Genomic DNA, 14893 nt, shown 5'->3' on the forward strand with positions numbered 1-14893 from the left:
GTTGGAATTACCTTACAATTTGTCACAACCTTAAGATGTTTTCTTCTAGTCAAAATGTAGTCAATTTGTGAGCTGTTGTTACCACTTCTAAATGTTATCAAATGTTCTTCCCTCTTGAAGAAAAACGAGTTCACAATTGCCAGATCAAATGCTACTGCAAAGTCCACAACCCTCTCTCCTTCCTGGTTCATCACTCCACTCTGTGGCCACCATGCACCCTTTCACAGTCTCTATTCTGTCTTCCTATGTGCCCGTTCAAGTCTCCTCCTACAATCACCATCTCATTTTCTTCCAATTCCCTCATTTCTTCATCTAACACGTTCCAGAACTCATCTTTTTCCTCTGCTGTACAACCAACTTGCGGGGCATATACACATAATACGACCACCCGCTCTTCTCCAAGACCCAATTTCATTCGCATGATCCTGTCGTTCCTTCTACCCACGTCCAGTACTTCACCCTTCATTCTGCCACACAGCACAATTCCTACACCATTTCTTCCCTCGTTATTCGCTCCAGAGTAGAACAATTTATATCCATCTCCCAGTTCCTTTGCCTTTCCCCCTTTCCACCTTGTCTCCTGCACACATAAAATGTCCAACTTCCTCTTCCTCATCATGTCTGCCACCTCTCTTCCCCTTCCAGTCATGCTTCCAACATTCAGTGTTCCCACTCGCAACATCCTCTCCACCTGCTGGGCTCGCTTCTTTAACCGCACCCGCCCTTGATGCGGTAGCCCTCGTCCACTTCTCACAGCTGTAGGGCGATGTGGCTGCGCGTCGCTTAAGGGGTACGCCCTAGCCCTTATATCATTTTCTCTTCGACTCATAATCATAGTTTGAGTTGGCACTGAAGTTTTACGACCGGATGCCCTTCCTGACATCAACCCTCGCATTTATCCGGGCTTGGGACCGGCACCTATTGAGGCTAGCTTGCCTCCTTCGGTGGCTGCATAAGACGAAATGACTTAGCAAGATAGGAAAGACTCACCCCTAGCCCTCGAATACTCTAATAGTATCAGGGGGAAGGAGCAAGGAGAGGAGAAAGAAGCAAAGAAAGAAGAGGAGGGACCAGTCTACAGAATAATATAACAGATATATATTACATGAAGTAAGGCATGGTCCAGCATCAGGTACCTCGGGTTTGCCATGCCCGTACTCACTAAAGTGAGCCCTTGAGGATTATTGATGTTACAGAGATGCACATCAGTATTGAGGTAGATGAATAGGAGGTGTTCAGCATATCAAAAAATATGAATGTGAACACAGTAGTGAGACTGTATGGCATATTAGCCCACATACTATGTGAATATGCAAGAGAATTGGCATTGCCTCTGACGAAGCTGTTCAGTCTAAGTCTCAGCTCTGGCAGAGTTCCAAGGGAGTGAAAAGTGGGTAAGATAGTACCATTGCATAAAGGTGGCTCCAAGACAGGTAGCAAACTACAGTCCAATTAATATATCAGGAGTGGTTGTTAAAGTATTGGAAAAGTTGGTAAAAGATAAATACAATGGGGGATGGATAGGGATGTAATATTCTATGGCAGCATGACTTTGTAATGGGTAGGTAATGTCGTAGTAACTTATTAACATTTTATAATAAAGTGACAGCAGAATTGGATAAAGGTAATGGCTGCACGATGATACTGTTAGACTTTGCCAAGGCATTTGACAGAATACCACATGGAAGACTATTACAAAAACTGGAGCAAATGAGAATATGAAACTAGTAGCATGCATTGGGGGGAGGGGCTGACAGACACCAGGGAGTAGTATATGGTGGAGTGGAATTTAGAAGAATGATGGTGACTAGTGGAGTACGGTTAGGACCACTACTCTTTAATTTGTGTATCAGTGACATAGGGAAAGATGGAGATATTCAGTTGTTTGTTGACGATGCAAAACAGTGGAGAGCAATAGTTGATAAAGCTGATTGATGTAGATATCCTGTAGGATGATTTAAATAAATTAGCATTGTGGGCAAAGGATAATGATCGTCAATTTAATGTCGCAAAATGTAAGGTTATGCACTTTGGGTTGAGAAAGTTGCATGTGGTGTATCGTATTGATATTGGATTGCAGGAAATTGATGAGGCTAGGGACCTGGAGATAATGGTTGGTAAAATAGCTCAAAGGATTACTTGGATGTTGAAAAACACTAACAAATAAAGATAAGGAAATTATTATCCTTCTTTATAAGGCACATATCTTGACTACTATGCACAAATTTTGTCACCTGGGTTTCTTGGAGGATCAGGAGGTGGTAGAGAGGATTCAGAGATGAGTGACCAAGATGATGACAGGTCTGTGGAATACTCCCTATGAGGATAGATTGAAGGTTTGTGGGTTACAAAGTTTAGTCAATAGGCAAAAAGAGGGGACATGATAGAAAATTGTAAGATATTAAAGGAGTTTTTATAAAATTCATGCAAGTGAAATTTTTCAAAATATGACAAATATTCAGAGAGCTGGGGGTATTTCTTGCAAGTTATATAAGATTATGGTTAGGAGAGGTGTGCAAACCAGATTTTTTGTGTGGAGAGTGTGAGTGAGTGAAATGGGTTGCCAGAATTGGTTGTGAGTTCCCTGACAGTGAATGGATTCAAGGAGAGATATGATACAATTTTTGTGTATAATGTTTAATTTGGGTCTCCAGACTCCATGGAGATGCCATAAAATAATAATAATAGTATTAACATAGTATAGGTCAACCAACCTCTTGTGAATTGGTTCTACATAAAAAAAAAAATAATAAGTTGCAGGTTATGGGTAGGGAAGGGAATTTTTCCAGAAGTAGAAGTGAACCTTATAATGCGTTTATTTTTTTTTTACTTTAAAAAAAAAAATTAAAGGTGTTTAACTAATACAAAAGTTAAATGATTTTTTTTCTTCTTTCCTTGTTTTTGTATTTTAGGTGATACAAGTATGTGTTGAAAAATCTATTCAGGATGAACTAGATCAAAGGTATAAACAAGTTACCAAAAGGCTAACTACCCTAAGGACAGAGAGCGAAGAGGTAACAGTTAATGTTTTTATGGTTAATTGTTACCAAATCTAGAAACATTCAATTATACTAATTGGCACATTAATTTGGATAATTAATATTCTGCCTGTAATACAGATCAGTTATGTTTTCTCTGACTAATCACCAGAGTTAGCGACTGCTGGTTATTATCCACATGGTTATTGAGTAGTTTAATAACATGTCAAATACTATTGTAGCATATGTGATGTTTTAGTTTTGACTATTATTAAATGTGTTATGTAACATGCATCATGCATCTTGTGCTTACCCACATGTAGTATAATGGATTATATATAATCCATTATATATGGTATAATGGATTATATACAATATATATCTAAAATATCTATCAATCATTATGGATCTGTTTTTTTTTATCTGTCCATCAACAAATTATTCCTAGATTCTTCCTTTCATAGTGAGGAATTTATGGAAACACAACACGTGTTAGAATAATTACTTTACTTAACATTAGGAAAGTAACATTCAGCATTTCGACCTCTGTATTGAGGTCATCATCATATGATGACCTCAATATGATGACATAGATTACATATGTATAAGATACAAACTACATGACACTGCACTATACAGAAGTAAGATGAATCTAAATACTTGTCAATCATTTAACCTAGCCTGACCCTCGTGGAAAAAAAAATTTAAATAAAACAAAAATATATAAAAAATAATATATATATATATATATAATATAATATTATAGTTTCAATTCACTCGGCTTGTAGACATTTTAGAAAATAATAATTATACTAACTAGGAACACCAAGAAAGGTATGATGAAAACTTTAATCCAACACGAATAGTTTTGTCGGAACGCCGACTTCTTCTGGTGTGTAAATAACTACAAAAGAACTGGAAAAATAACAAGTTAAAAGACATGGACTTCTCATATAAAACAAATTGGAAATAGTAACAATCAAATTTGAACTGGTGTCCGCGTGTTTGATTAAAGTTTTTATCATATCAGGTCTAGCGTGTTTGATTAAAGTTTTTATCATACCTTTCTCATTAATAATTAATAAATAACACGTAAGTCCACAGTAATAACTTTAATTAATTAATATGGTACAGATATTTCATACTAAAACTAATAGTATATCTTCAGTGTTACAAACAGATAGGAATGGAATACAAGTAATGAACATTCGATGGATCACCTATTGAAATACAATGTTGTCGCTAGCTAGGAAATGAAAGAAATTAATAAATAATTAATATTTAAGATAATTGGTTTTTTAATTATTACATAAAATAAAAGTCTCCCAGATCTTCGAGAGAGGGAATCGTTTTGATTTAAATTCGGTCGGTGTAAAATAGCTTCACAACTTTCTTTAAAGAGGCATTCATATTTGAACCTGCATCTATGAAGGAGAATAGCTTTATCCCACTGGATACTATGGGTAGTGTTAATACTGTGTTGTGCTAGACCAGACTTCTGAGGTTTGTTGTAATCAATATGATATTGATGTTCTTTAATTCTTTTTTCCAAAGAACGGCCAGTTTGTCCAAAATAAGAAACATTGCATGTTTATCTTTTGTAGAAGGCAATAAGGAAGAAATTTTGTTGATAGGAATATACATGGGAATCAATTGGTACTTTTTTAAAATTCTACCTATAGGGTCTGAGATTCCTGGAACGTAGGGGATTGGAACTCTGCAGACTGTTGAAGAAACCTTAGGTATTGGAACATAAGATTCAATTATCTGTTGGATTTGATTAGGTAGCCCTTTGTCTCCACCTTTGGCTAACTATTTTTTGAAACAAGTCAAAGAGACTGTTTTAATCCATTCACCCTTAACCATCTCTTTGGTATCGTTATGTCGATGATGTTTTTGCTATTTGGTCACATACTGAAGATGAGCTTTCCACCTTTCTACAATAGATAAATAGCCTTCACCCTCATATCCAATTCACCATGGAAAAGGAAAATTCTGGTATTTTCCATTTTTGGACATCCTGCTTATTCGAACTTCCTCTGGTACCTTATCTACAAGCGTCTTTTGAAAGCCTACATTTACTGGTAGATACATTCATAAAAAGTCTGCTCACCACACATCTCAAAAATTTGGCATTCTTAAATCTCTAATTAATAGGGCACATAAAGTTTGCTCTTCTCCAGAAATCTGACAACAAGAACTTTCCATCATTAAAAAGTTAATGGAATCTAATAATTACCACCCTAATCAAATCCAACAGATAATTTAATCTTATGTTTCAATATCTAAGGTTTCTTCAACAGTCTGCAGAGTTCCAATATCCTACATTCCAGCAATCTCAGAGCCTATAGGTAGAATTTTAAAAAAGTACCAATTGATTCCCACGTATATTTCTATCAACAAAATTTCTTCCTTATTGCCTTCTACAAAAGATAAATTGTTTATCTTTTGGTTTTGGTAATTGTTTATTCACATGGTATTTGGTAAATTGGCGTTTACCAAATACCATGTGAATGCAGTGTTTCTTATTTTGGACAAACTGGCCGTTCTGTGGAAAAAAGAATTAAAGAACATCAATATTATATTGATTACAACAAACCTCAGAAGTCTGGTCTAGCACAACACAGTATTAACACTACCCATAGTATCCAGTGGGATAAAGCTATTCTCCTTCATAGATGCAGGTTCAAATATGAACGCCTCTTTAAAGAAAATTGTGAAGCTATTTTACACCGACTGAATTTAAATCAAAACGATTGCCTCTCTCGAAGATCTGGGAGACTTTTATTTTATGTAATAATTAAAAAACCAATTATCTTAAATATTAATTATTTATTAATTTCTTTCATTTCCTAGCTCACGACAACATTGTATTTTAATAGGTGATCCGCCAAATGTTCGTTACTTGTATTCCATTCCTATCTGTTTGTAACAATGAAGATATACTATTAGTTTTAGTATGAAATATCTGTACCTTATTTATTAATTAAAGTTATTACTGTGGACTTACGTGTTATGTATTAATTATTATACTATGCCACAGGTACCTCTAAAAATAAGAATCATACCTTTCTCGGTGTTCCTAATCAGTATAATTATTATTTTTTAAAATGTCTACAAGCTGAGTGAATAAAAGCTATAATATCTATCTACCTTCTGATGAGGTTACTCTACAACACATTAAGGAATATCAAAAGATTCTGGAAAAGATTGGACTTTTCATTAACAGGTTAGTCTTTTTGAAAAGATGCAAGTCCCACTCTATCATCCGAAAGTTCTTAGATTTTAAGGAATCTATTCACACAAAACGTGCACATAATATCTACCACAAAGCAAAACTGGATCTGTTAAATGAAAGGACTGCAGACACTAAATATTCTATCTTCAGCTTTCACTAAAAAAGATGCATTAGAAAATAGCCTGGGTTCTTCTTTAGACAAGAGTTCTTGGAATGAACTCTCATTAGGAAATTTAATCACCTCAAACAGGAACAAACTTATCACTCTCCTATTGGTTTACAAGACCTAAAAAAAATGTTGTCATAAACAAATCCTCATATACCCTTTCCTCAGCAGAAATTAGCATACTGTCTAAAGGTCTCAACTTCGTCCTGTCCCCCATCTCCATTCCTAAAGAACTCTTTCTAACCAAGGTAGAAAAAGCTGCCTCACATCTACCAAAACAAACAGCAAACTACTCAGAATGGAAGCTATTTTTACAATAAACAACAGTCGTCTACCTGCAGATAATTTATCCTGTGCTGAAAGAAAAGCTATCCACCATCTTCATAATAACAACAAAATCATTATTCTACCAGTGGATAAAGGTAATGCAGCTGTAATCCTAAATAGATCTGATTACCATAACAAGATCAACGATTTATTAACCTCTGATACTTACTCTCTCTTACCAAGTGACCCTACGAGAGAACTTCATAACCCAACCAACAACCTTCTCAAATCTACTTCAGAACTTCCTAGACACACCAGGCTATCTCTCCGCTCTCTTCATTTTTAAGACCGATTGTTGAAGGCATTGACTCTCCCACTTACAACCTGTCCAAATACCTTGCCTCTTCCTTAAAACATCTCATTGGTAATTCCTCCCCATATTCCTCTTTAAAAACTCTGAAGATTTCACATCTAAGATAAGAAATTTAAAGCTTAAGGATTCTGACAGAATGGTTAGTTTTGATATTGTCTCTTTCTCTCTCATCACAAATGTGCCCACAGAAGAAGTCCTCAATCTACTGAAAAACAAAGTTTCCAAAAAAATGTTTGCCCTATTACTGCATTGCATAAACTCCGATTATTTCTCATTTGAAAATAAAATATATAAACAAACAAGCGACCTAGCTATGGGTAGCCTGTTGTCTCCGGTGTTAGCCAATATATTTCTAGAAGACTTTGAAGAAAGAGCTATTTCAAGTACAACTTTACAACCTAAACTGTGGCTATGATACATGGATGATATCTTCCTCATCTGGGAATGTGGTCTAGAGGAGTTACAATCCTTCCTAGATCATTTGAATAATCGTCACCAGAACATCAAATTCACATCAGAACTCGAGATGAATGGCATACTCGCCTTTTTGGATTTAAAGATCACTAGGTTGCCTTATTGATTGTCTCAAATTTTTGAATTTTCGTGAAACTACTCACAGAGACAGATACATGCCTCCTCTCATCACTTCCTTCCACAGAAACTTGGTATTATTTCCACTCTGGCCCATTGGGCAAGATCTCTTATTTCAGATGAAGAAGATTTTCAAATAGAACTTGACCAATGTCAACATTGGTCAAGTTCTATTCTTCTCGAAGCATAACTAAACATCTATATCTACATCCTCAACCTCAGCAAGAGGATAACATCAATCTTATTACACACATTCAATTGCTGTTTGTAAGTGCTCTATCACCAAAACTGGTGAAAATTATGAAGAAATTCAACATTCGAACTTACTTCACCACCCTACCAAAACTTTGTTCTTTCCTGAGTCAACCCAAACAAAAACACAACCAACTTCAATTTCCAGGAGTTTACAAAATCATCTGCAGATGCGGTAAACCTTATTATGGACAAACAGATAAGTCTGTCTCACTATGTCTTGAGGAGCATCAATGTGACATCTCTTACAAGAGAACCCATGCGAGCGCCCTCTCCAGTCATGTTCTTTTCTTCGCTAACTCCAATCTAGAAGAGTGCCAACACCAGATAGACTGGAACCATAAATGCGGTGATGAACTAGAGAGGCGTATCTTAGAATCAAAAGAAATAGTTCTGGACCCATCACACATGAACAGTAATTTAAGCTACAGCTTGCCTGACTCTCACAGTGCAACGATTCAATTCTGGCGCTCTCGAGTCAGTAGCCACTCACGTATGCCTCACTCACTCTAGACCTGCCACGTGGATACCAGTTCAAATTTGACTGTTACTATTCCCAATTTGTTTTATATGAAAAGTCCATTTTTTTTAACTTGTTATTTTTCCATTTCTTTTGTAGTTATTTACACACCTGAAGAAGTCGGCTTTCCGACGAAACTAGTCATGTTTGATTAAAGTTTTTATCATACCTTTCTCAGTGTTCCTAGTCAGTATAATTATATATATATATATATATATATATATATATATATTTTTTTTTTTTTAAATAAAAATAAACTATAAACGGAATTACATTAAACATTTCAAAAGTCCTCTCGTATTGAGATTTTCTTCTGTTTGGGCTTGTTCTGGTTGCTATGTGGATTGCAGATGGGTTCTCCACATTCTTGGAATGATTAATCCATCATTTTTGTTCAGGTTTGGATAATGTTTCAGCATTTCACAAGCTTCTTTAAATTTTCTTTCAGACCAGTTTTGGTGTGGTGTAGGAACTTGTCCCTTTCCAGTCAATTCTGTGGTGTATTTGGAGTACATAGTCTGATAGACCTGTTTTGCCATAGTGAAGGTATTTAATGTAGTGTTTGTGTTCATCTTTTCTGTGGGATGGTGCATACTGTTTCGCCTATGTAAAGTAGGTTACAGGTACATTGAATTTTGTAAGCTCCTGGGTGGGCCAGGTATGGAAGAGGATCTTTGAAAGAGCTCAGTAAATTTTTTAATTTTATTGGTGGTTTGAAGGTAGTCTTAATGTTGTATTTAAGTAGTGTTCTATCTATTTTTTCTGAAATGCTCCTAATGTAGAGTATGGCTATAGCATTCTTGTCATCTTTTTTGTTTTTAGTGGCATTTTTATATACGATCTTGTGAACTTTTTTTTTTATTGTAACCATTTTTTTACAAATGTTTGGTTAATGATTTCAAATGCTGGGTTCAGAGCTTGTTCATTGGAGCAGATTGTTAGGACTCTGTGTTTAAGAGTGCTGATGACTCTTAATTTTTGTGTTGGATGGTGGTATGAATTTTTATGTATGTATTAGCTTGTGTGTGTGTGTGTGTGTGTAAGTTTGCGATATACTGTGAAAGAGAGGAAGCCTGAGGGAAGATGTGTGATGCCATGTGAAAACGAAGAGAGTTGTTGTTTTTGATTTCGATGGTAAATTAGATACGTTTGTGTTGTTTGTTCAGGTGGCTTAGGAATGTATTTAATGTTTCGTAGCTGTGGTGCCAAATGGCAAAAATATCATTGGCATATCTGAGCCAGACTTTGTGCTTTAGGACGGCTGAATCTAGAGTTCATTGCTCAGTCTTCCATGTAAAAAGTTAGCTATTGGGGGGGAAAATGACGAGCCCATGGCTATACCTTCTTTTTGTAGGTAATGCCATGGGCTCGAGGTATTTCATGTGGCAAAAATTATTTTGCCACATGAAATACCTCGAGTGTAGTGCGTGGGCAAAGAGGGCCGTGATGGCGGGTGGAAATATCTTCTTTAAGAGAAGAATAGTATCATTGATTGGGATTAGTGAAAAGGGCAGTTATGTCAAAGCTGAATAATAAATCTTCATCATTGAGTATGATGTTTCTGAATTTGTTTTATGAAGTGTTGTGTATTTTTTATGTAGGAGGGAGGTGACCTACCTCCTTGAGTGTGGCAGCTAATTTCTTGGCGCTAAGTGATAATTAGGGCTGTTGATTCCTTCAACCATTGGTCATAGTGATGTGTTTGTTTTGTGTATTTTTGGCAGGCCATAAATTCTGGGAGTGCAGGAATAATGTGGTATTAGTTTTTTGGTTGTTTCTTCTGACCACGTAATCCTAAAGCACAAAGTCTGGCTCAGATATGCCGATGATATTTTTGCCATTTGGCACCACAGCTACGAAACATTAAATACATTCCTAAGCCACCTGAACAAACAACACAAACGTATCCAATTTACCATCGAAATCAAAAACAACAACTCTCTTCGTTTTCACATGGCATCACACATCTTCCCTCAGGCTTCCTCTCTTTCACAGTATATCGCAAACTTACACACACACATACACACAAGCTAATACATACATAAAAATTCATACCACCATCCAACACAAAAATTAAGAGTGATCACTGATTTGATTAATTCTGTTGTTTTCTTTTTGATGCAGTTTGTAGGGTTGTAGTTCAAAAGAAAACAATTGTTGATTATTTTATCTATTAACTCTCAACACCACAAGGTAAAAGAAGGTAAAGGGAAAATGAAATTATTATTTTGGTTGGGATGGACATTTTTCCTTTGAATACTGTAGTGCTATTTTTTTTCTCGAGAGACTGATCTGTTATTTTGTTTTGTTGTTAAATTCCGTTTATGTACAGTTTTTTTGTAGCTCATCTTCTGTTGTTTCAAATATCACTTCGTTATCTGCCAAAAGTAAGGTATCTAAGATAAAATTATTTTCTAGTTGAATTCCTTCTTTGTTGTTTAATCTCTCTTCTTTGATTATTTCATTCATACAGATTTCAAATAATATTGGAGAAAGGGAACATCCTTCTCTAAGACCTCCTGTAACTTAAAATGTTTTGATTCTGTAGAATGATTTAATAAATTTACAGACAACTGATTCTTTAGTATGTATCAAAGAATTTATATATTGTCCATATTTTTAAAAACTTTATATATATATATACAGTGGTATCTCTCTAATCCGAACCTCTTTAGTCCAAATCCTCCAGTAATCCGAACTGCGATTTGAAAGAAAAAAGTTTTATTTATTACCTATTATTATTTTGTGTACTATTATTTTTATTTAATAATTATTATTTTAACTATTATTATTTATTTTATTATTACAGTACAATATTCTTTTCGTACTGTCGATTGTATGGTTATACTGGAGGCCTGTTTTTATTTTATTTATTTATTTTTTAATATACTGTACAGTACATACTGTATTGTCGGCACGAATCACAAATGTACACAAAAAGAGGAAATTCAAAACGTGTATAATTTGGTTAAAAATATAAATCCAGATGTTGAAATTTCACAAACAGATGTTACGGAATGGATTACAGGTAGAACCGAAAGTGAAATCGAATCAGATGCTGAAATTATAAATATGAAGCTACAGAATGAATTAGAAGACGATTATGAACTCGAAGAAAAAAAATGTAAAATATGACGAAGCAGCTGACAGTTTTAATATGTGTACAGAATGTGCTAAGCAGAATGATACGCCATTCCACAAAATTTTATTGCTAATGCAGTTCCAAGAAGAATCATTCGAAAAAAATTTAGCTTCCAAGAAGCAAAAGAAAATCAGCGACTTTTTTTTACAAAGAAATAAAAAAATTTTTTTGTATTATCTTGTGAAACTCTTTTTGGTGTGTGTTATGTACAAGAAAGTGATATTTTTTATGCAAATTAAGTTACGTACTGAACTATGCAATTTTATTAAATCAGAATCCTCAGCAGTACAGATACATACAAATTAATTTTTTTGACTAAAATAAACTTGTATTATTTTTAAGTTTTACATTACAGTACAGTAGCTTTTTTCTATCCGTTAATTTATTTACAGAATTAAATTGATGTACCATTAGAATCTGATTATTTTTGTCTTAAACGCTAGTTATTGTTGTCTCTTGGAGGATATTCGCTAATCCGAATGAGCACGGTTTTTATTAGTTCGAATTAGCGAGATACAAACTGAGAATGTAAACAAGTTCACTTATCTAGGAAGAACGTTGAGTCAAGATGGTTGTTCAAAAACCGATATTAAATACTGAATTGCTAGGGCAACCGTGGCCCTACAGAAGCTAAAACCATTGTGAGGAGATAACAGAATAGCAATCACAACCAGACTAAGACTAATTGACATCTTGGTGAATTCTATCCTCTTGTATGGTTGTGAGGCCCGGACTTTATTGAGGGAAGATGAGAGGAGACTCCTATCTTTTGAAATGAAAACTTAAACAAGACTTTTGAGAATTCCCTATACCACTCACGAAACCAATGAAAATATTCGAAAACTGATTGATTCAATAGACAGGAGAAGAAGGGAAAATATTCTGATAGTCATCAGAAAAAGACAGATGAAATGGTTCGGACATGTGGATAGGGCATTCCAAAGCAAGCACTAGAATGGATCGATCAAGGATTAGGGGCTGACCTCAATTAAAATGGACAAATTCCTCCCTTTCTCAACTGACATCAAGAACAAAAGACAAAGATGATTGGAGGAGGCTAACAAAGAATATCACCTACCAGCCATGAGTGATCCAACGGTCCATTTAAGACTATGGGAGAGAAGAGAAGAGATATGATTTAAAAGTAGCATTCCGGTCTTTTCACTGATAATTAGCTGCAGTTGGAAAATGTTTATTTTATTTTATTTATTTTTTTGCCAGTTTTTACCAATAACAAGAGCAAATATATATATATATTATATATATATATTTATTTATTTATTTATTTATCTGTGTGTGTGTGTGTGTGTTAAGCAACCTCCTGAAGATGCTGTTAGTGATATATAGACAGTAAAACATGTAGAAGAAATACATCTAGCATAAATAAAAATATACGGGTTTAATCCTAGTTGTTATTCAGAAAAATTAATTTCTTCTTTTCTCAATTAGTAGTTTGAGGCTGAATATAGGATCTGTGCTGGATCTTTTTCTAAAATCATTCTCTTCTTCATTTATACTTTTTTCTAGTATAGGGTTCATTCTGTTCTTCAGTATTTTGGTATATATTTTATAACCTGTTTTTAATAAATTTCTTCCTGTCTAGTTGTCAGTTATTCTTACATCCTTTTCTTAAAGATGGGAATCAGTTGCATGGTTCCAGGCATTGAGTATTCTTCGTGTATAATGTATTTTGTTTATCACCTTTATCATCAAATTCCTGCCATGTATCCTCAAGGGATGTACAGGATATGATAGTACTACATGAAAAATTTACATCATTACTAACTTCCTATCTACAATTTTCCTCCAAATCAGTCTGTTACTTGTCAAAACTACAACATTATCAGATCTTATATTTCTATCGTCTAAGGCACTTTCTACCATATCAATCCACTTATATCTTGGTATTCTTCTGGGTTATCTTCCTGCCAACCTGGCAGAGAACACCCGTTTTGCTAAACTTTCCTCGCCCATTCTGTTTAAGTGACCATACCACCTGAGATTAGCTCAGCCAATGCATTCCTGGATGCTGAAAATGTAAAGTTCTTTCCTAATATCCTAGTTTTTAATATGATATTGCCATTGATGACATCTGTTCACACCTCTAATCTTTCTCAGGACTCTCATATCTGCGGTCTCTAGTCTTTGGTCAAGTGTTTTACTTCTGACCCTGCTCTCAGATCCATAAGTTAAAACTGGTTTGAACACTGTCTTGTATATAGCTAATTTAGTGTTCCGACTAATTTCTCTCTTATTCCATATGAATTTTTTCAATTGACTTCCTATCATACCAACTTTGTTGATTCTGTTGTCTATTTCCATATTTAATTTACCATCTTCACTAAAAATCGTGCCTAAGTAGCTGAAATGTTTTTCTTGTTCCACAGGTTCTCTGTTCAAAACACAGTTGACATTTTCAACGATTCTACCTATTTTCATTGTCTTTGTCTTTTTATTGCTGACCTTCATACCATATCTATTACAACAGTTATTCAATTTAGTCAGAGAATCTTGTAGACTTGTAGCGGATTTATTTAGAAGTATAACATCGTCCACATAAAGCAAAGAGCTGACGTTAACGTCTCCAATTTTGATATCATGTTGAATAGCACTTTCCTTCATAATGTGATCCATATAGATAATGAATAACAGAGAATAATGTACATCCTTGTCTCACACGAGATCTAACATTAAACCATATTCCTGTACTTCCTTCAATTCTAACTGCTGGCTTGCAACTCAAATAAAGACTAAGTATTGCTTGATATAATGCCCCACTGACACCATATAACTCTAGTGTATTGAATAGCTTCTCTCTTGGCATCTTGTCATATGCCTTTTCCAGATTGACAAAACTTAAATACAGATCTACAGATCTTTGTTATATTCCCATGCTTTCTCAACTATTTGTCGTAAAGTGAAAATCTGATCCTGACAACCCCTATTTGGCCTGAATCCAGCTTGTTCTTCACCAAGTTTATCTTCCACAATCCTTCTCAACTGTTTTTCAAGTATATTTGCATATATCTTACCAGGAACACTTAGTAGAGAAATACCTCTGTAATTCACACATTCAGATTCATTTCCCTTTTTATATATGGGTACTATTAGAGATCTACTCCAATCATCAGGAATTCGCCTCTCTGTCCAGACCTTCTGAATTATGCAGTGTAGCCACTGTAAGACTTTTATACCACCATACTTCAGCATTTCTGGTTGAATATTATCTACTCCTGCTGCCTTTCCACGTTTCAAGCCTTTGATGGCTTTTTCTACTTCAAGTATGGTTATATATTCCTGACTGTATGTCTGTTGAGTGTTTTTTACCACTGTGCTATCACTGCTTGTTTAATTTAGCAATTTTTC

The 14893-nt window shown here is 34.9% G+C and overlaps 1 protein-coding gene across 4 annotated transcripts in view; it reads left to right on the plus strand.

Moving 5' to 3' along the window:
- The window catches only part of LOC150109823 (SLIT-ROBO Rho GTPase-activating protein 1-like), a 564129-nt gene that overhangs the window by 321785 nt on the left and 227451 nt on the right, over positions 1 to 14893 (plus strand). For all 4 annotated transcript variants that reach the window (XM_090396844.1, XM_090396869.1, XM_090396853.1 and 1 more), the window contains one exon: positions 2913 to 3014. In XM_090396844.1, the coding sequence (XP_090252970.1) occupies positions 2913 to 3014 (102 nt within the window). The remainder of the gene's footprint in view (positions 1 to 2912; positions 3015 to 14893) is intronic.

Source organism: Typopeltis vanoorti, chromosome 1 (assembly GCF_054136105.1).
Source record: "Typopeltis vanoorti isolate ZY-2024b chromosome 1, IOZ_Tvanoo_1.0, whole genome shotgun sequence".
NCBI classification, from domain to species: domain Eukaryota; kingdom Metazoa; phylum Arthropoda; class Arachnida; order Uropygi; family Thelyphonidae; genus Typopeltis; species Typopeltis vanoorti.